The sequence below is a fragment of the Gracilinanus agilis genome, chromosome 3, assembly GCF_016433145.1.
Source record: "Gracilinanus agilis isolate LMUSP501 chromosome 3, AgileGrace, whole genome shotgun sequence".
Lineage (NCBI taxonomy): Eukaryota > Metazoa > Chordata > Mammalia > Didelphimorphia > Didelphidae > Gracilinanus > Gracilinanus agilis.
In genome coordinates this window covers 419,649,975-419,672,160 of record NC_058132.1, presented here as the reverse complement: position 1 = coordinate 419,672,160, position 22,186 = coordinate 419,649,975, and the positions used below count along the sequence as shown (strand labels likewise).

At 37.4% G+C, this 22,186-nt stretch overlaps 1 protein-coding gene across 2 annotated transcripts in view; it reads right to left on the bottom strand.

Annotated features, from left to right (window-relative positions):
* Positions 1-15,509, bottom strand: part of C3H21orf91 (chromosome 3 C21orf91 homolog) — a 31,525-nt gene extending 16,016 nt beyond the window's left edge. The window contains exons 1-3 of one of the 2 annotated variants that reach the window (XM_044666904.1): positions 15,340-15,361; positions 13,835-13,924; positions 13,592-13,722 (exon numbers count right to left, since the gene is read on the bottom strand). In XM_044666904.1, the coding sequence (XP_044522839.1) occupies positions 13,592-13,715 (124 nt within the window). In that variant the 5' untranslated portion in view covers positions 13,716-13,722; positions 13,835-13,924; positions 15,340-15,361. Of the gene's footprint in view, positions 1-13,591; positions 13,723-13,834; positions 13,925-15,339; positions 15,362-15,486 lie in introns of those variants that run through there. The other variant, XM_044666905.1, reaches the window with a different exon arrangement.
* Between the last annotated feature and the right edge of the window lie 6,677 nt (positions 15,510-22,186).

Below are 22,186 nucleotides of genomic sequence, written 5' to 3'. Positions count from 1 at the left end.
TTGATTTTCTTGTACTTAAAGATTTGATTTTGAGATAAAATGAGTAATACCAAATAGGTAAGTGTATAATTTATGTTATGTTATAGTGATTTGTTTAGAAATAATATTATTATAGAATAAATGATAAAGTGTTGGTTAACACCCAGCTCAGGGGGGATATTATATTTAAATAATATTCTTGTATATAAAGTTCTTGTATTTTTTTTACATAGTAACTGTAAAGTGAATTTAGGTTCTTATTTCTGTAGAGTATAGTCAGAATTGTGTTATTCTGTAACTGTAAATATTTGTAATTGTATATAATTTGAGACTTGCAGGTTGCAAGATCTCTCTCTCTCTCTCTCTCTCTCTCTCTCTCTCTCTCTCTCTCTCTCTCTCTCTCTCTCTCTCTCTCTCTCTCTCTCTCTCTCTCTCTGTCTCTAATGTAGAGTATAAAATAGTTTTGTTTGCAAGGTCCACTGCGGAGACTGGTCTCTCAAAGGATCAAGGGGGGATATAAGTTAAAGGGATTTTTATAAATCTCCCTCTGTCTCTTTAAGAGCAGAAGATTTCTAAGAAGAGCCAAGAACTGAGAGGTTGCTCTGAGAGAGAGCTGAAGATTCTGTTACATAGGACATGAGGAAAATATAGAAGGAGAGACAGTTGAGAGTTGAAGGGACTTTTGCCTTGGGATTCCCTAGAGAGCAGGAGTTGTCTCTTTCTCTCTCTCAGTCAAGAGACTGACAGGTGGTTCTACTACTGATGGTTGGGACAGAAAAAAAGATTTAAAGAGTTTATAAGTGATTAATGCTTATTGATTAGCTTAGGTAGGTAGGTAGTGAATATATTTCTAGATAAGAGTAGTGTAGAAAAGTTAGGCCTGGCTAGCCAGGCAAGAAGAACCTGTCCTCAAAGACAGAGTAGGGTTTTTAGAAATTTTAGATAGGGTTAGGATTTTAGTTATAGTCATAATGTATTAGAGTAATAATCTCACTTTCCTCCTTTCTATTTTCTATCTGAACTTCTTCCAAATTAAACTTAGTGTTTTTATCAAACTGCTCTCCCTACTTCTGTCATACTCCTACAAAAATTAACATTTAACAGCCATATGGGCTTTGGAGTAAGGTTAGAAAAGCATGAAATGGAAATAGGATATTGTCAGTTGTTTTAAGGGTCAGGAAAAAGGAGAAATGAATATTGCTGTAGTGAAACAGCATTTTGATAAAGAATAAGGCTACAAAGTAAAACTAAGGGGTTAAATCGAGACAGAAATTTGTAAGACAAAAGGGGTCCTGAAATGTATTCAGATATCAAAAAGTTCTTTGCAGAGGATGTTTAGGGATTAAGTTTCATACAAAGTTAATGTTAAAAACAACACAAAACCTCAAATTCACTTAAAATCAATTTTAGTCACAATTAAATGATTTTACTATTTCTTTTTTTTTATTTTTTTGGTTTTACTATTTTTGAATTGAGAGTCAAGACTTGAAAACTACCAGATAGCAAATGATGGAATAGAAAATAATGTTTTAGAATTAGGCTTGAAAAACAGAGTACTCTATTGAATGCCATAAATCAACAGTCTAAATTTTTAAATATTAAAAAAGGTACAAATCTATTTTAAATAAACAAAAAAGTTCCCAGGGCCAAAAACAAAGTACAAAGAAAAAATAACTAGTTACTACAAGGGTTATAAGTTAAATATACATTTTGTTTTGGGGTCAACAATCACTAAATAGCACAAATTTAGGTAAAGGTATAAATTACTTACAATACCTTATTTTCTTGATTTGGTAATTCTTTTATTTTCTGAGTTCCTAATCTATAGCATTTAATAACAATAAATATTTGTATAGTACTTACTATAATCCCAGGCAAGCACTTTACAATTCTTACTTTTTTTGATCCTCACAACAACCTTTAGGAGATAGGTGCTATTATTATTCCCATTTTAAAGATAAGGAAACTGAGGGTGACAGAGGCTAATTTCCTTGCCCAGGGGTCACATAGCTGGTGCCTAAGGCTAAACTCAAATCTTCCTGAATCCAGGCCCAGTGCTCTAGGACACAAAAATGATAATAGTTACTACTTTACAGGGTTATTGTGAGGATCAAATGAGATAATATATGGAAAAGTGCCATATAAATGTTAGCTACTACTGAATAACTCTATTGGGTAATGAAGATAAAAATAAATTTATTTTTAAAACGGCAAAAATTGGGAGAAACAATATAGTGCAATCTAAAGGGTACAGCATATGGGATTTGCCATCAGAAACCCTGGTTTCAAAACCTGCCCCTTTGCTGTCTGTATTACTATGGACAAGTCTGGTTTTCAGTTTCCTTAAATGAACAAGGGGAACTACAGGATCTCAAAGGTTCCTTCTAGCTCTACTTCTATGACTCCAAAAAAACGTAAGCTTCTTCAGGGCGATTTTATTTTTGTCTTTTCAGTGCCTGGCAAATAGTGCTTATTGATTGATCCTATAATCCATTTTTTCTATATTGTGTCTCACTCAGAAAGCAATAGAGAAGCAGTTGTTATGAACAAGATGCAACATTTAGCAAATAAGAACATGTGAAGAATCATAATGAAGAATGCTTTTAAAAAATGATAAAGAAAAAAAGATGTTCTGGTCATACAATCAGAGTAAGGTATAATCAATAGATATCTTAAGACCCTGGTATTCTTGTAACATCAATGTCAGAAGGCAAACTTAGAGGAAGACATAGACAAGAAATGCACAGGACTGCCAGGCACAAGCAGGTTGTGATCTATTATTTCACAGGAGTGAACAACTTCATGGAAAAGATCACAAATCTAGGTCCACAAAGCTCTTTGTAAATGTTGTGCATATAAATATAAATGTGGAAGGCTTATCGTTCTGCAAACAGGTCCTTCTGGAGAACCCTACCATCTCTGGAGTATATAGCTCCTCCATTTGGGCTTTATGTACATATTTCTATGTACATTATGTTCATTACACTGAGAGGTGGAAAATGACTTACTCATGGAAATCAAATGCTACCCAAAAAGATCAACCTAGCAAGCCACTAGGGAATGAAGAATGTGTATTACCCAGATTATGATTCTCAATTCAGAATATTAGACTTCTTTGAGGGTAGGGACTGCTTTTCATCTTTATTTCTGTAACCTCAGTGCCTCTTGCAGTGTTTTTGCACAGAGCAGGCACTTAATATTTTGTTTTAGTCAACTAGTTCAAAAGCTTCTCAAACCAATTAAAGATTAAAACTTGGGGATTTTTTGGTGAAAGGTAGGAGGTGAATTTAGCCTTGTTAAATAATTAACTATTCAACTCACCACATTGGTTTTCCAATTTTTTTTTAGCCCTTCCTTAAAAACCCCATGGCTCTTCTCACCTTATTCTTATAGCTGAGAACCTTGCTTCAAAATGGTTTCATTTTACTAAAAAATTGAGGCCATTAACCAAGAGCTCTCTCTTATCTTCCTTATCTCGTATCACCAAGGTGACTTCAGTCGCTATTTTCTTCACCTTTTTTTACATAAAGAAGTGGCCCTTCTCCATATCTAGGCAAACCACTCTACAAGTGATTTCTTCTACTGCATTTTCTCTAGCAAACTGCCTCCTCTATTGTTCCCCTTCTCTCACTTATATCTTCAAAATCTCTCTATCCACTGACTGTTTCCCTAGATCTTCAAACATGCCCGTGTATACCACACACTCAAAAAATCATCACTTGATTTGTCCATCCCCACTACCTTTTGTGGCTAAACTTGTGGCCATCTACAACAGGTGCCTTTACTGCCTTTCCTCTCACTATCTTTTAAAATCACTAGTCAGACTTGTCTCATTCAATTGAAATTGCTCTCTCCAAAAGGTCAAATCCAATTTGACTGTTAAATACTGGCTTCTTCCTAGGTTTTCATGACAGATTCTTCTACCTGATGGTTCCTTCTCACCATCCTTTGATGGATCTTCTAGGTCACATCTGACAACTATAAGTAATCCAAAGGGCTCTGTTTGGAGTCCCTCTTCTCTTCTCCTTCTATATTATTTCACTTGGTGATTTCATCAGTTCCCATAGATTTAATTATCATTTCTATGCAGATAAATCTCATTTATTTACCTAAACCCAACCTCTGTTTTAGCTGCTCACATCTCCAAATGCTTATTGGACATCTAAAACCAGTTATCTTGTAGACATTTTCAATTTAATAGTCATCCCTTACTATATCATAGTTCACTCACCACGGCTTCACTGTATCGAGGGTTTTTTTAAAAATATGTAACCAATTTAGTATCATGGAGCTACACTTATTGCAGCACACCATTGGCTGACAAAATGAAAGGTGATCAACCACAGCACTGTGTTCTGTATCCTGGGAACTGATTGGCTCAGTGTTTGTAGGTTAAAAAGAGTAATAATAAGTAGGTTAATAATGAGACTATAGATTAACAATAATAAGAGTGTAGAAAAGTTTTAAATATAACGCCATTACTTTGTGGATTTTCACCTATCATGGTGGTCTCTGGAATGTAACTCCCATGATAGGCGAGGGATCGCTATACATCCCCCACCAAAACCTTCCGCTCTTATAATTCCCTTATTGTTATTAAAACACACACATACAGACAAACCCTTACCTTCTGTCTTAGAATCAGTACTAAGCATTGGTTCCAAGGCAGAAGAGCAGTAAAGGACTAGGTAATGGGGGGTTAAATGACTTATCCAGGGTCACACATCTAGGAAGTGTTTGAGACCATATCTGAACATAGGACCTTCCATCTTTAGGTCTGGCTCAACTAAGCCACCTCGCTGCACCCTCCTTACCCCCCATCCTTCCCCTCTCTTCCCATTTCTATTAAGGGCATCACCATCCTCCTAGTCACTCAAGCTGGCAAAGTGTTATCCTTTACTCCTCACTCTCAAGCATATCCCCTTCCCCTCATAGCCAATCTGTTATCAAATCCTGTCAATTTTACCTTTGAAATTTTTATCTTTGGAATATGCCTCTTTCTTTCCTCTGACAATGTCAACACCTCACACGTGGCCTATTCCAAGGCTTCTGGTTGGTGGTCTTCTTGACTCCAATTTCTCCTTACTTCATCCTCCTATACAGCTATCAAATTTATCTTTCTTAGGTCTGACCATGTTACTTGACTAGTAAATAAAACTCCAGGGACTTTTTATTACCTAGAACAGTGATGGGCAAACTACGGCCCATGGGCCAGATCCAGCCTCATGACCTTATTCCTAATCTGACAAATACAATGAGGATACAATACAATGAAACTTCAAAAGAATTGCCTTAGAAACAGACTGACAGGAGAGCATTTCCTTTTCTTTGGCCCCCTCTTTAAAAAGTTTGCTCATCACTGACCTAGAAGATCAAATCTAAAATCCTTATTTGGCTTTTAAAGACCTTCATAACACAGGCCCTTCCTGGTTTCAAATTACCAGTCATTTTTTCTAAATGCTTACCTAATAGAAGATATTTCCCCAGATATTCTGAATTTGAGAACAGTTTTCTACTGTTTAATATTTTGTGGGAAGGGTTGGGGGCGGGGGTTACACTTTGGGATTGACTTTGATATCCATTTGTTGATAACTGAAATGACTAATTTGAAGTATTTTTCTTTTAAAATTATCTCTGATTTCCATTACTTGTACAAAAATATTTATAGCAACACTTGTAGCAGCCAAAGAGGAAAAATGTCAAATCTGGCCACAGATACTTCCTAGCTATGGGCAAGTCACTTAACCTTCATTGCCTAGCCTTACCACTCTTCTGCCTTGGAGCCAAAACACAGTACTGACTCCAAGACAGAAGGTAAGGTTTAAAAAAAAAAAATGAAAAATGAAGTTACCTGTCTATTGTGAGAACTGTTAAATAATAAGTCTAAAAAAAATTTAAAAATGTGTTTGTTGATGAAACAAGAGTCTTAGAGGGAAAAAAATGAGAAAAGAAATGAGAACGATGGAAGAAAAAACTGGATAGGTAATTCACAAGTTTGGCACAAGCGGTACAAAACCTTGCCCAAGCAACAAACTCTCTGAGACAATAGACACCAAACAGAAGTGAGTGACACCATGAGACAACAAGAAACATTCAAAGTTGAAAGATTAAGAAGATAGAAGAAAATGTAAAGGATCTCAAAACAAAAACAAATGACCTAGAAAATATATCAAATGCAACATGAATATCAATCATGACTTCCCTTTCTCCACTAGGAGAAAAATGAAAAAAAGTCTAGAAATCGTGTATCAAGAAATCTTAAAATAAAATTGCCCAGATTTCTTAGGATCAGAGGACAGAGTGGAAATAGAAGGAATCTGCCAGTCATTTCTTGAAAGAAACCCTAAAATGAAAACTTTTAGGAACATTATAGCCCAAATTCAGAGCTTTCAGGACAAAGAAATACTGCAAGCAGCCAGAGAGAATTCAAGTACTAAGGAGCCACAGTGTGGCTCACATACAATTTAGTAGTCATCACTATGAAGGTACAGAGAGCTTGAAATACAATATTCCAGGAGCAAAGGACATAGGCTTAAAGCCAAAACTAACACCCAATAAAACTTGAGTATAATCCTTGGGGGGAGAAGGATCTTTGGTGAAAGAGGCCATCTATGAATACCTGATAAAATACCAAATTTTATCATAGAAACTCTGAAATGCAAATGCAGAAGTTAAGAGAAACATAAAAAGGTAAAAATGAATGATAAGAGATCAAACAAGGATAAACTGATTATATTCTAAGATGGGAAAAATGATACATGTACATGTGTACCCTATGAAATACTGTCCATGAAGGGACATAGAGGGAGTCTAAAAGACCAAAGGCCTTGGAATGGTTCTGTTATGTCTTGATGATCTTGAGAAAAGAGAAATAGAGAAGAGCAATATACTGGGAGGAAAGGAGGAGAAGGAAAATAGGCAAGTAGATGTCTGTACAAACTAAGGAAGAAGTGGGAGGATTGGCTGACACTTAAATCCCATTGTCATTTGAACTAGTCAAATAATACACACAGAACTGGGTACAGAAATATATTTCAATTAACTCAAGAGGAATGAAAGGGAAGAAAGTGAAATTAAGAGGGAGATGAAGGGAGAAATTAGTCCTAACCAAAATTAACCAAAGATATGCAGAAATATTTATAGCTTTTATAGAGGTGGCAAAGACTAGGAATCTGAAAAATGGTCATCAACTGGTGAATGGCTGTTACAGTGTAAAAATGTAGTGGCATATTACTTTGCTAAAAAAGATGAAAGGATGCATTCAGAGAAAGCTAGGAATTTATATGAGCTGGTAAAGAATGAATAGAACCAGGAGGACAATTTATACTTAGACAACAAAATGATAATGACAAATTACTTTGAAAGAACAAGACTATTCAGTGTAATAGTCACTATTCCAGAGGTCTAATTAAGAAACATAGTACCCATATCTCCTGATAAAGTGGCAAAGGAGTCAGAATGATGAAGACATATACATACTTACAAACATACATATAAATATATGACCAATGTGGAAAACAGTTTTGCTTGACAGGAGTTTTGTTTTTCTTTTATTCTCAATTTGGAGTAGAGGGATGTTTGGAATGCGAGAAAATGAAAGATTTCTACTGATTGAAAAATCATATACTTAAAATAAATGAAGATGAAACACAATTTGCCTCCTAAAAAAATTAAAACATGGGAGAAAAACATTTTGAGACATAGCTAATGTGGGAACTTGTTTTGTCATACAATGCAGCAGCATTCTGAGGGATTTAAAAAAAATTTTTCCCAATGGGAAGGTAGGCTACTGAAAGATACAGATTAACTGAAAATGCTTGTTAATGAAAAATACCCATCAAATAAAAACTCTATGATAAATATGCATAGTTAAGCAAAACCAATTCCTGCCATTAGCCATTGTAAAAGTGAAATTTGGGAAATGTATCAAACTACATTTCCCGTGGTCCAACGGGTTTCCGTTTCCGGTTTTTGGGCTTGGGAAGGTTTACATCTTGACGCAGGGAAGGGTTTAAATCTCCTGGGTTAGGAAGGAGTGGCCTCTTTGGCAAGTAGGCGCTTCTGGAGGCGGCAGTTTTGAATGCTTACAAGCGTGTGGTCTAATGATTTTATCTATCAGCATGGCTTTAATTAAAATACTAATTTATATATTTATACAAGCCTTTATCATTTTTCATTTTTATACCATATCCCTCAAAATGTCTCAATTTGTACCAAGTTCATCAACTCTTTTATAAGGAAGTAGGTAGAAGATATGGTTGATCATTGTCTTGATCTTGGTTTTTTATCTTGAACAAAGTTTTTAAAAAACCTTTGATCAAGGCAATAACCAATGTATAATGATGTTCTTATTATTGTATAAATGATTATCCTGGTTCTGCTCACTTCACTGTATCAGTTCATACAAATTTCCCTGAGTTTCTCTGAAATGGTTTTCTTTATTTCTTATGGCACAATAGAATTCTATTACATTTATATACTATAATTGGTTCAGCCATTCCCCTACTGATTCCCTTAGTTTGTCTTTACCACTATAAAATGAGCTGCTAAGTATTTTTGTACATATGGGTTATTTCCTTCTTTTGTTGTTTTCTTTGGGAATATAAATCTAGTAGTAATTAATTATCACTGGATTTCAAACTATGCATGGTTTGGTTAGTTCTTGCTGTTCTTTAAAACAACCTGTTTTCTAGTATTTAGAAAACTTATTTATAGCTTGAATGTCCTATTTATTCCTGAGTAACTACAATGCTTTATCATCTTTTGAGATCTATTTCAAATCAGCAGGGTAACATTTTGCATAAAAGAAGCAAATGACAAAAAGCACAAACAAGCCTCTTCCTAGCCACTTAAGACTTGCCTCTTTCTGCTAAGTGGACAGTGATGGATAAGTTAAAGAAAAAGATTAGGAAAGACAGGTAGAAGAAGCAGAAATGAAGAGGGGGGTGGGAGGGAAGTGATCCTGGACACTGTGGATTAGCAACTTAACCATCCTAAGCTTTTAAAACCCAGTACACTAAATCCAACAGAATTTCTGACCTCAAGGTCAAAATTTGCCCTTCATCCTTATCTCAGCTATTAAATATGCCTAGAATAGCTCCAAATCCCCTAGATAATGCAATCCTTTTCTAGTTTTTATATTAAATAGAAATACTAGGCATAGAGATTGTCTTTTTAATTTTTTTTTAAACAATACTTTATCTAAAGGAAAAAAAGACTGTTTCTTGGTCCTTTCCTGAAATAACTGCTCAGAACCTTGGAAAGGTGTCTACTTAAAAGGTTGATAACTAACTTGGGTTATGGTGAGGGGAATGAACATGGTGAATTACACCAGAAGATAGCTGGGTATTTTCTTTAAGAGTATGGCAAACTGGAAACTATAGAAACTCTGCTTGACATGAAAAATATTTGTTAGACCTTGTGAAAAAATAATTCTGGATAAGAGAAAAGAGCAAATTAATAGAAAGGTAAAATTTAGTTAATATTTTTGGCATTCCTAATATCCACTTTATTTTCTATAAAATGAAAGGATTGTATTTGCAGCAGCAAATCAAAAACCAGATCCAGACTTTCATATCTTATTTGACCATGTATACCACAGTCCTTCTTTAAGAGAGGATCCCAACTCCTAGCTTCCATAAGTTGTTTATTTTCTAGCAATGTGCTCTTGTCAGTTCCATTAGCCTGAAAGTAGCAGTAACTTTGGTAGCAATAGCTTTAAAGTTTCAGCAATAAGGGGCTAGGGAAACACCATGAGTATGGATTAAATATGATTGTAAATGGTAAGCAGTTATCAAATAACACAAACTAAAAGGTTCTATTTTTAGCCAGATCTGGGCTATCGTTGTTGCCCATTCTCAGGATTCAGTCTCCTAACCTGAATGAGCCTTTTAAAACTAAGCAACTTTAGATTTAGAAAGAAGTATTCTATGCAAACATTAAAAAGCCTCCAGTCTTGAGCCTAGCCCACTCTACTCCTTGATGACATAGACTACACTCTCAGAAGTATCAAAACTACACTGCTTGTGATGCTAGGACTTCTGAAGATCAACTTGTATAAGTATTCAATAAAATCATGTATGAAGGCCTTTCTCCTATTTATCATAAAAGACAGAGAGGAAAATTCGAAGTCTTCCAAAAGAATATCCACTGAGCTATGAAAAATATGAAATCCTATTTCTTTGTTTCTACTTTGTATACACACATTAATGAAGAATTAGTCATTCATATAAGACCTACATATTCTGTGTCGTAAAAAGGAGTATGATTTTAGTAATTTAATGACCAGTTCTGATATTAGAGGAAGTGTTACATGGTGACAGATGTAAACTATTAATCCAAGGGGGGGTGCATGCCTCAGAACCCCAAGAAGCCAAGGGCAGTTGAGGATGGTTGGAACCCCTCAAGCAGAGGACTCACTGGATTTTAGGGGAGCTAGGGAAGAGGGTAGTACATACCATACACTCCTAGGCCTAGAAATACCTCATACCAGAAGATCCTTGTGCTTTTTTTTACCCTGAAACCTCATAAGACATCTAGTCCAGACTGAACTTCATTGAAACAGAATATTACAGCTGCTGAAAGATCTTGTAGTCAATTAGTAGAGACAAACCATCATTTCTACAGACCTCCAATCAACTATATCAATAATCTATCTAAAGCTTACTCATTTACTTTATTAATTAGATATTAGAGCTATAGATAAATGAAGAAAAAGAAGTTCTATGAGGGGGGGCTTTTACACAGTCAGGGTAAAGCCTGCCTAAGGCTCAACTAATTAGCTATAGAGTTCTCCTAATCCCTTTTTCCTTTCAAGATCCTCCTTCCCCATTTGATTCACTTTGTTATTAAAAGAATTATATCCTTAAGACAGACTGCATTTGAATTCTTCAGTTAAGGCCACTGTCAATTGACTTACCCTGAGAAATTCTCCATATTTCAGCAGGACTGGCAGTTGGCTGGGGGAGTCAGCTGTGTGTGCCCTTTCTGATTTTATCATTAATCCTTGATTGTGGACTTCACTCATTATCCAAAAACATCCTCTTTTGTGGGAATACTCTTTCTCTCAACCAAACCACTGAGTTGGGAGAGAATCTATCAATTCCTCTTAGGGAAGCCACTGGCCTTCTCCTTCAAATAACAGGCCCAGGGTCATCTTAGGAAAGAACCTTCAACTGTTAGTCTCTCCTGCACTCATCCCCCACTCAAGGCCTTTGCAAATTCAACTGAACAGCCCTGGCAGTTAGAAGTCTTAGAATGTTCACAGAAAAACAGTTGGAGCCTGATACTATAAATAGTGCTGGAGCTCCAACTGAAGAGCTTTTGCCTGTTGTGGCTTGGCTTTTTCTATTTGGCTTCTGCCTTAGCCTGTGCTTATTGTCTTGGGGACATTTGGACCTAGCCTGATTTCTCTGGACCTCTCCCTGATCTCTCCATTACATCCCTGCTATTTCTCCTGAATTTCCCTTTGGGCCCTGGGAGGAAGGGTGGTTTTGGTGGTTGGACATTGTAGGTTTAGCTTCTGGAGGCAAGTAGGACATCCTAAATCAAGCCACCCCCTTATTTAGTGATCTGATAAATACTTTACACTTCAGGGCAGTGAAACTTTCCTGACTGGGAGAGCCAGTCTCTCTCAGTCTGACTCCCTTCTCTGTGACCCTTCCCCCAAAACCAGCTTTCTCCCTAGCAGCAGTTACAAAACCCTGAAACCCTCTCTCCCTCAACTTTTCCCTGCCTTCAATAAATCCTATACAAAGCCTCTGGTGAATCATTGTATTGAATATTAAGGCAAAGGGTGAAGTGGGAAGAAATTACTTTCCTTTTTATTTCTTGAGGGAAACGTAGGCAGCCATCTTGGGCAGGAAATACCCAGTTGAGACTTCTTACAGACATTCAGTTTCACTGGCAGGGAGGAGCCTTTTGACTCCTCCTCAACGGACTTTAGAAATTAAAAAGAGAAACCCTACAGCCAGATCTAAACATTTCTAGCTGACCCAATTTCTCTTGTATCATAGAGAAACCCTTTCCCTGCCTGAAGAACCCAGCCTTATTTCCTCTCAGTACCCTCTGTCTCTAGCCTCCCGAGATTAGCCTGTTTGAGCAGCCCCTCCTATACTCCCATTCATTCCTTTACCTTCCTATATACATCCCATTCATCCCTTCATTACTGACCTAACCCCTTTACTCCTCCCAATATCAAGATTGCCTATTCATTCCCTTAACTCAGCCATCACCCTTTATCCCTGTTATTCCTCCCCATTATCAACATTTTGCCTTACTTCATAATATATGGTTGGGCATACATTATTAGTTTAATGCCTTTGATTAATTCTGTGGGGAGGTTGTCATTTGATAAAAGTATCAAGGCTAGAGTATTTTGTTAATTACTTTAAATAGGATGGTGGAATTGATTCACTCAGTTGACTCCCACCTTTGTATTAGTAATCATCAAAACTCTGTTCCCGGTAGAAAAATTGAAAGCAACCCAAGATTCAGAAGGAAAAGAACATATTAGCATATCATCCTTTAAACCCCAAAATAGTAACTACTACTACTATTTGACAAAAACTGCTAGGAAAACAGGAAGGTGATGTGATACAAATTGATGTGGACCAACATTCACAACATGAACCAAAATAAATTCCAAATAAGATATGTAACTTAGATATAAAGTATATATAAAGTATATGTAACTTAGACATAAAGAAATTACAAAAGCAAGAGAACAGGATTATAAAAAAGAGAACTGAATACAAGAGAGAATAAAGTCAATTTTGATAATATAAACTTGAAAGGATTCTGCACAAACAAAATCAATGAAGCAAAAATCAGAAAGAAAACAGTAGCCTGGGGAAAACATCTATGCAGCTTGTTTTTTTCTCATTCAAGTGTATAAGAACAAGATCCATTCCTTAATAAAAGAAAATAAGTAATACTCAAAATTATAAAATCAAACTACCAACAACTATATGAAAAAAAATGCTTCAAATCACTGGCAAGCTACATGCACATTAAAACTCTTTGTTCTGCCTTACATACCTATTAGAATGGCAAAGATAACAAAAAGGAAAAAAATGTTAGAATGGCTGTGGGAAGACGGACATACAGTACTGTTAATGAAGCTATTTTGGAAAGCAATTTGGAACCATATCCTAAAGGTTACTAAACTGCGCCTATTCTCAGAGCAGTGTTACCTCTACTAAGTTTTTACTTAGCAATCAAAGAGGGAAAACCAATGCACAAAAATATTCCCAACTAAAATCCCATCTTCTAAAGAAGTCTTTCTAGCCTTTCGTAATTCTAGTGCCTTCTCTCTTTTAATTATTTTCTATTTTTCTTATATATAGCTTGTTTATACATACTTGTTTGCTTAAGAGTCTCCATTAGTTTGGAAACTCCTAGAGAGCAGAGTGTCTTTTTCCTCTTTTTCATATCCCTAGTACTTAGCACTGTGCCTGACACATAAACTGTCTACTTGACTGACTTATTTCCCAATCATATTTTTCCATCTCGTATTAAGATACTGCTTGGATTTCAGTGTTTAACTCTCATAAAAAGGTATAGGAAGTAGGTTTAGTTAGAATACATGTTATTAACTGCACAGTATACTTACCCTCAATATTTAGCTCAAAACAAAGATGGCAGAAGGAAAGTGTTTCTTTATCTGTTCCCAATTTACAAATACTGCAAATGTTGTCATCATTCAAGTCAATGTTTACAAACTGCTCTTCATTCATAGTGTCCCTATTAGCAAAAAAAAAAGGACAGTTACAATTTCAATATATTTATATTTTCTTCATATTGTTAAAATATTTCTTTACAACAATAAAATGACTCAGAGGAAGATCTCTAGTACCTTGGATGGATCTTCTAAGAGTTGCAAAGGATGAGAAGGCATGGATGGACTGAAATCTTCACAGATACATGGACAAATGCAGGTATCTGCCTAAATGTTAAAGTAATAATGTGTCAGAAATTAGAAAACCCTTCTTTTCTTTGATAAGCTGTTATACATTTTCCAGATACATTTCAGTTTTAATAGGACCATAGACTATGAGCTAGAAATGACCTTAGAGAGCCATCTAGGCCAAAACCTTTCATGATGAGAAAATAGAGGATTTAGGAAGTTAATTAACTAGTTCACAGTCTTAAAGACAAGATTTGAAAAATGTCCTCTGAAATTAGACTGTGTTTTTTCTTCTCTAAAGAATCAACAGAGGCTATTAAAATGTTTCATTTAGTTTTACTGGAAATCTGGCAGACTTTCTGGGAAATATATTCTAATACTTCCTTTAAACACTATCTGAAATATTAGAGCAACTAAAATAAAAGTTTAGATCTTTTCTAGTGCCTAATCAGTAGTGAGGTGGTAAGACTCCTACACAATTCACAGCATTTTTTTTAAATGCTCAACAGTTAACTTCATGCTATTTCTAGTAAGCAGAAAGGCAGATGGAAGTGAAATATGCCCTCTCAATAGTCAATAAATATTTATAAAGTGCCTACTGCACTGGGGATTCAAAGGGAGGGAGAAGTGGAGAGAAGTCTTTGCACTCAAGGTGCTTACAATCTAATAAAGGAGACTACATGAAAAAGAAAGCTGAAAAGCAGGGGCCTAGAGAAGAAAAAAGGAGTGGGGACATGGCATTATCTACCTTAAGCAGGTAAGTAAAAGAAATTAAAAACCTGGGCAGCTGGTTGAAAATGAGCTGTCCCACCAGCCTCCTCTCTTTAAATGGTAGAGATTGAGGTTCTACCCTCCAAAAGGAGGGGAAGAACTAATTGATGAGAGGAGTGTGGGAAAAAAAGACTAATTGGATCTTGCAAAAGAGAGATTTCCCAAAGAAGACTTCAGCTATAGTGGAGAAATAAAAAAAAAAAAAAAATGAATGCAGCTAAGTGGAAAAAGAGATAGCTAGGACTGTCACAGCATATCCCTAATAAATTAATTGGGGGGGACGCATTAAAATCACCAAGCAAATTATTTTTAAGCGGAGGCACCGAGGCTTAGAAATACATGGACTGAAATAATCACTAACTACAAATCTCTTATTCTTAGGGTCAGAGACACCCCACCCACTACAGTTGCTTTTCCTCAACTTCAGGAGGGAAAAGGGGGTTTTAAAAGCCCCAGAAAAGGAAAGAAAACACTGGGGGTAGCGAGGGGCGCCAGAAAAGAATCTTCATAGCTTTCCCCCACTCCACCCTAATAGGGGAGCCCAGGTTATTCTCCCATTCCTCCCCCGCTCCGGCTTAGGTCAAGCAAGCTCTTAGACGCTGGGGCCCAGGGACAAGGGCAGGGCTCGAGACTCTGGAGCAAGGAAAGAAGAGGGTCAAAGCAGAAAGAGAGAAGAAGGTTACCCGGGACCAGGCTCCGTCGGCCTTGGCCACCTCCAGCAGTCTGGAAGCAGCACCAGAGCTGGGGGAGGGGAACCCCGCCCACAGCGGCCGCGGCCATTCCGAGAGGGGATCAGGGAAACTCCAAGGTAAGAAAGGAAGAATGGCCACCTTCGTTTCCAACTGTTCTTTGTACTTATTTGCGGCGCACGCTTCCCAACACGCGGACGGATTTCTTCGGTAGTACTTGCCCGTCTTTCTTTGGAACTGCAGCCATCTGTGGAGAAATATATTTATCACCAACCCCGACAAAGTCTTAGGTTAGATGGTGCCGCTTCCTCACTCAGCCCCCCCCCACCCCCCGCAAAGCGGAAACAGCGGCCCGGGGCAAGAAGAGGGACCTGGAAGAGGCCATTCCTTAAGAGAAAAATTAGAACAGCCTTAAGATAATATTTCGGAATAGATGATGTTAAGTAAGATTTTTTTTGTAGGAAGAATTCGTATATTAAGTGAAGTGAATTTTGAGGTGTTTGAAAGAAATCTCTTGGCCGAATACTGCGAGATGGAATGTTTGTCTCCCCCAAAACTTGGCTGTCTAAAGTGGTACATTCCACCCTCTGGGTTCTCGCCTTGCCACTTCCGGGTTCTGGGTTTTCCTACCTTCAAGCCTGATATTCATTTTGGAAAAGTGGATAACTTGCTTGAGTTTGCGGTACGCAGGCATCTCGTCGGGACCACATGTACCTATTGTTATGTATAACACATGAGAAGTAGCCTGCATGTAGCTTTAGGTGTTTTTTGTTTGTTTGTTTTCGGGTTTTTTTAAACCCTTCCAGAGTTTTGACAAAGAATATTTTTGCCCAGGTGCTTGCCTCCAGGCCTCCATTTCTTTCATGATATCCAGGCCCTCTGATCTTACTACACTTGAGACACTTTGTTAGCTCAGGATGCAACCAAGTAGGCTGAGGGAAGAATTCAGCACCAAGTAGACAAATTGCTGGTGATGAATCTCTCGATACTTCATGTGATCCCCAGAAAGCAGACCCAAGTGTCTTGTTAGTATTCTAAACTTTTCCCACAAGATAGGACCTGCCAGAGCCTCTGATCCGATGGCATTGTCTTTAGGATTCTGGAGGATAAAAGATAAAATACAGTGAAGATGTTAATTATGTAAAATTAAAACAATTTTTAATAAGTAAAATCAGAGCTCTTAGGATCAGAAGATGGTAAAGATACTGGAGTAGTTTGCTATTTCCTTCTCTAAATCATTATACAGATTGCAAACAGTTAAATTATTCAGGGTAACACAACTAATAAGTGTCTGAGGCTAAATGTGAACTTCCTGATTTAAGACCTTGTACTCTTTCCACTGCATCTCCTAAATATCTGATTAAAGTCTGGGATGCAACATTTATAGCAGAAAGTCTTAACCTTTTTTGTGCTGTAGACCCTTTCTCAGAATAATACGTAAAATAATACATAAAACAGTATCACGAAGGAATTGGGTTATATTGAAATAGTTATCAAAATATTTTCAAATTTCATTACTCCCAGATTAAATACCCTTGGTCTATGACAAACTGACAATAGTTAAGATTCATTTCCCCAAAGACAATCAAAGGAGTAAACACTTAAAAACACAAACTATCTGCTAGTTAAAGAAGTCTTAAGGTATCTTACATAACTCTAAGTAGCAAAGTTCTAAAAAAAAAATCATGATTAGAATGTTTGGGAAGATAGGCATGCTAATTCACTGCTGATGGAACTGCAAATTAGTTCAATCACACTGATACAGCTGATATAGCTACAGAATTAAGAGGGAGGAAGGGAAAATCTTGGAATGAAGTAGTTGAAATTGTCTTCATGCCAAAAAGAAAAAGAAAACACTTTAGAATTATACAAGAAAAGATACTAGATTGATTATATACGTTGCCAGAGATTCCATTAATGAGACCATAATTCAAGGACAGCAAGACACAAATTTTCTACCCCCTAATGTTCCCAAGGACATTTCTGATCAAAATTGAAACAAAATATGTTTTAGGAAATGACAACAAATTTTGATATATGAATAAAATGAGATATTACTATATTATAAAGAGTAAAAAATATAAAGACTAAAGAAAAATGGAAAGCCTTCTATGAAGGGATGCATATACCACAGTGTGGTACAGTGAAAGGAGCAGTAGATTTGGAGTTGGTAACTATAGAGATACAATGAATCTATATGATAAATGCTGTAGGCCAAGAAATACTCCCTTGGGATTGAAACTTGCTTCCCTACTGTTGAAAGACTAGCAGAAATTGGAGCTGTGCCGTTGGTACTGTGCTAGACAACAAATATTTTTGTATATGTCTTTTTCCCTATGATCTCTTTGGGGGACAAACCCAGCAGTGGTACGGCTGGATCAAAGAGCGGGCAATCTTTTAGGTCTCTTTGGGTATAGTTCCAAATTGCCTTCCAGAATGGTCAATGAGTTCACAACTCTGCCAGCAGTGCATTAATGTCCCAATTTTGCCACATCTCCTCCAACATTCATTAGTCTCCCCTGCTATCATTTTAGCCAATCTGCTAGGTGTGAGGTCATACCTCAGAGTTGTTTTGATTTGCATTTCTTTAATTATCAGAGATTTTCTGAGATACAACTTGATGATATCAAGGCATAGGCTGGAGGTATATCTCTCTGTCCATCTCAAATCCAAGACATCCAAGAGAATAATCTTCTCAGGGTCAGATGTTTTAGCTTAGGCAACACAAGGATAGAAGCAAGCAAAGGAATTTCCCTGCTTATAGTTTGCCTGAAACACTTCTATGGTTTTGGGGGTACAATACCCATGACAATAGGAACAATAACTATGTAACGGAAAATTATAATGATAAAATAATATACCAAAATTTCTAAGATATAGCTAAGCAGTCTTCAGTGAAAAAATTTTATCCCTACAAACATACATAACAAAATAGAAGACAAGAAGATTAATGAACTAAATATACATTTTAAAAATTAGAAAGCCAATAAATAAAAAAGTATCAATATTAGAAAAGGAAATCCTATTCCGACGAACTACAAAATGTATAAAATATCTGGGCATCCACCTACTAAAGCACACAAAAGACTCCTTAAAGTGGTTCTTAAATAACAATTCAAATACCTAGAATATTCAATGCTCATGTTTAGGCTATGCCAATGTAAAAAAAAATGACAGTACTCCAAAAATTAATTGACACTTTTAATGTTAGTCCAATCAAATTGCAACAAAACTTTGTTGTGGGATAGCTGGAGAGAAAACCTGGGCCAGCTGTATCCCCATCTCAACTCATTTGGAAAAACAAGATCTAGAAAATCAAATTAAATTAGGAAAAGAAGTAGGAATAAACAGCACTTCTGGACATTAAGCTGTATTTTGAAGCAACAGACAAAACCATCTGATATTTGAAAAAAAAAAAAAGATAGTTTAGAGGAATAGACTAAATAATAGAGAATAAGAAATAATAGAATGCAATAGCCCAGTGTTTAAGAAAGTGGGAAACAAGTTATCAAGAAATTGCTAGGAAAACTAGAAAGCAATCTGGTGGAAATTAGGCTTGTACCAACATCTTATACCAAAGGAGATATATTCTTAATCAAACAAGTTGTTCATTGAGTTTGACTCTAAGTGACTCCATGAACATGCCAATGTTGTCTGTGGTGTTTTCCTGGCAAAGATACTGTAGTGGGTTGCCATTTCCTTCTCCTGTAGATTCAGACAAACAAGAGTTTAAAATGACTTGATCAAGGTTGCACAGCTAGTAAGTATTTAAGACTAGATTTCAATTTAGGTCTTCCTGATTCTTGGCTCAGCATTTGATCCACTGAATCATCTAGCTGCCTCTAACCAACCAAGAGGCAATTACAAAAGATAAAATAGGTAATTTTGATTATGTGAAATGTAAGGGGCAGAATGTGAGGAGTAAAAATAAAAGGTTTGGACTAAATTTATCAGAGTGTGTTCACCAGGAATTAATTAATTACAAATGATTTTTTTTAGCAATTTATAAAATAGAGGGAAAGAGTGAAAGAAGAGAAATGAGAAAGAGGACAGAGTAAGGGATGAGCTAGACTCAAGCCCTGGCTTTACTCCAGTAGGGCTCCAGCAGGGCTCCAGAAGTCCCAGCTGGAGAGCCTAAGGGTCAATTATCAAGGGTTTTAGCCACTACAAGGCCTCCTTCCAGATGAGGGACCCCTCTGGAGGCTAGTACCTTCAGGAAAGCCAGGGAAGGGATTCAGCCTTTTTCACTCAACCACATGGTAGTCCTAATAGAAATAAAAAGCAGTCCTCAGCTGGTGCTTTTCAAGAGTCCAGCTGAAAGCAAAAGACCTCTTCACAGGAAGTTCTTTCCACTTATAAAGACCATTCCTTTCGTCACTTCCTGTACCTTCCTCCCATGTTCTGTGTATCAATTACTGCTTAAAGCCTTGCTTAGGACTGCCCAAAGGGCAGTCAATTCTGATTCATGACTCACTATAGCACACGTGGGTCACAGACCAACCCTTACTTAAGGATAACTGGGGTGTATATGCTTCTGGTGATTAAATCTAAAGATGGGAAGGGAGAATTAATTCCATTTTCACAGAATTCAAAAAGCTTCTGCAGAGACAAAATTGATGTACCTAAGATAAGAATGGAAGTGGCTGAATAGGAAAAAAAAATTTCAAATTTCTGTGATTAGGGTTTGGTATCCAAAATATATAAACCAATGATGGCGAACCTTTTAAAGATTGTGTGCTGTGCCCCTCCCCACCAGGACCCCATGCCCTATTCCCCTTCCCTTATCCCAGGCAGGGGAGGGAGGAAGCACTCCCATTGGGCTGCTAAGCAGAGGGGTGGGTCATGTGAGAAATGTCCTCAGGAACAGTGGAGAGGGGGAAGGGAGCAACTGGCCCCTGTCCCTCTGGCTTTCTTGTAATAAACCCTGTCTGATGATAGCATGGTGCATTCTCACAGAGAGGGCTCTGTGTGCCTTCTCTGGCATACATGTCATAGGTTCACTATCATGGATATTAACCATTAAATATTTACTTAATATTTATATAAAAGACCACTAACTATTCCTCAATAGTGTATACACTTTGTAATGCAAACAACCCTGCAAAAGGCTAACTACAGAATTTCTGGCAGTTGAGAGGGTTTAGAACCCTGACTAGAGGCAGTTGATCCTGGAGGCTTGGTCAGAGCAGAAGGGTCAACTGAGCTCAGTCTTGGGGCTGAAACCTGGCCTTGATTCCTTGATTCTGTGTCTTTTCTCTTGAGATTTTGTAGCTTAGCTAATTCCTCTGGATTTCCCTGACCTACCCTATTCCAATCACCATTTCCTTTCCTAATTTCCTGTGGGTTCTGGGAGAAGGGTGGATTTGGGTGGTAGCATTCAAACCTTGAAGACTTAGGTTGTCCCCATAGTCAAGTAGAGCTTACCCTTGATACAAATTATCTCCTGATTCATTGTGTGTAACTTTCCTAACCTCAAAGGCAACAAAACCTCCTGGGACTGAGTGAGGGCAGGCCCTTTCTCAGTCTCTCATTCCTGTGTCCCTCCCCCACCTGAAGCTTCTCCCTAGGTGGTTGTTAGAGAAACCTTGTATCCCTCTGTCCTTTATAACCAACCCTACCAACTTAATAAACCCTGTTGTCATTTAATCAAACCTTTTGCTAAATCATTGGTTGAATGATAAAGGAGGGATAAAGGAGAGAAAGGAATAGTTTCTCTTTGGGTCCTGAGGGGAGCTGAAAGCATCCATCTTGGAGGAAGTGGAGGTCTCTATAACATCCTCTGAGAAACCTTCTATTTCACAGACAGGGAAGAGCCTTGGGACTCTTCCTTTGTGAACATGAGAAACTAACTAGAAAGCCATCTATTTCTGGCTGGCCCTAACCTTTTGTCTGTAGAAGTGCCCTTCCTACCTGAAGGGTTCAGCCTGTTTCCCATCAGTGTCCTCTGCCTAAAGCCTGTGTACCCAGTCTGTGTCTCCCTGTTGCAGCTGCCTGCACAATTACCTCATCATCTCCCCTTGCCGCTTGTTCTACTTCATCATCTTATATTTCCCTAAACTCAGTCGTTCCTTTACATCTCATAACACCTCAATTTACTACCTCGACCATTGTACCCTCCTTTCCCACCTACTGACTTGGGGACCCACAAACCCCATCTACGTGTTTTATTCACTTATTACAATAGTGTATACACTAGCATCTTGAGCCTTCCATCTACTGCTCATTGCACCATATCTCCTGAAGAAAGGCACCTAGGGACCAAGACAGGCATCTTCCATTTCCCCAAAGCAACCACTTCCATCTGTACTAGCACAAAGCATTTTTCATCTTCTGCTGCCAGTCCAATTATCTAACTGGTTTGTAAGAAACAAAAGATATCAATGAAAACTTATTTTCATTGAATGAAACCTTTTGGATGTCAATGTGGAATCTAGAAGCCCCCAAACTTGTAGCCTAGAAAGATTTAATGAACCCCAGTTTACTTAGCTTAAAGGTGAAAGCTCTAGGTTTGACCTTGTCACATGAGAGTTCCTCCCTGAGGGAAGAGTCCAACTTCACTAGTCTCAGACTAACAAAAAACCTCATTTTGAGCTTGAGTGGGGATGATCATTCCCATCAGGGCTAAGTCCAAGCCCATATTGTCTATAGTTGAGTTATACTCAAGTTGAGTTTCTAGTTCCCTAGATTGTTGAATAGTAGAAGGGGCAGTTGTTTGGGTTGGACAGGAAGTGTGTTGTGCTTGGAGAGGCTGAGATGAATCTTTTACTTGCCTCTCTAGGGTCTTTCTCAATTCTCTCTGAGAGAGGTAAAAATAAAAGATTCCACCTCCAAGGATTATAAT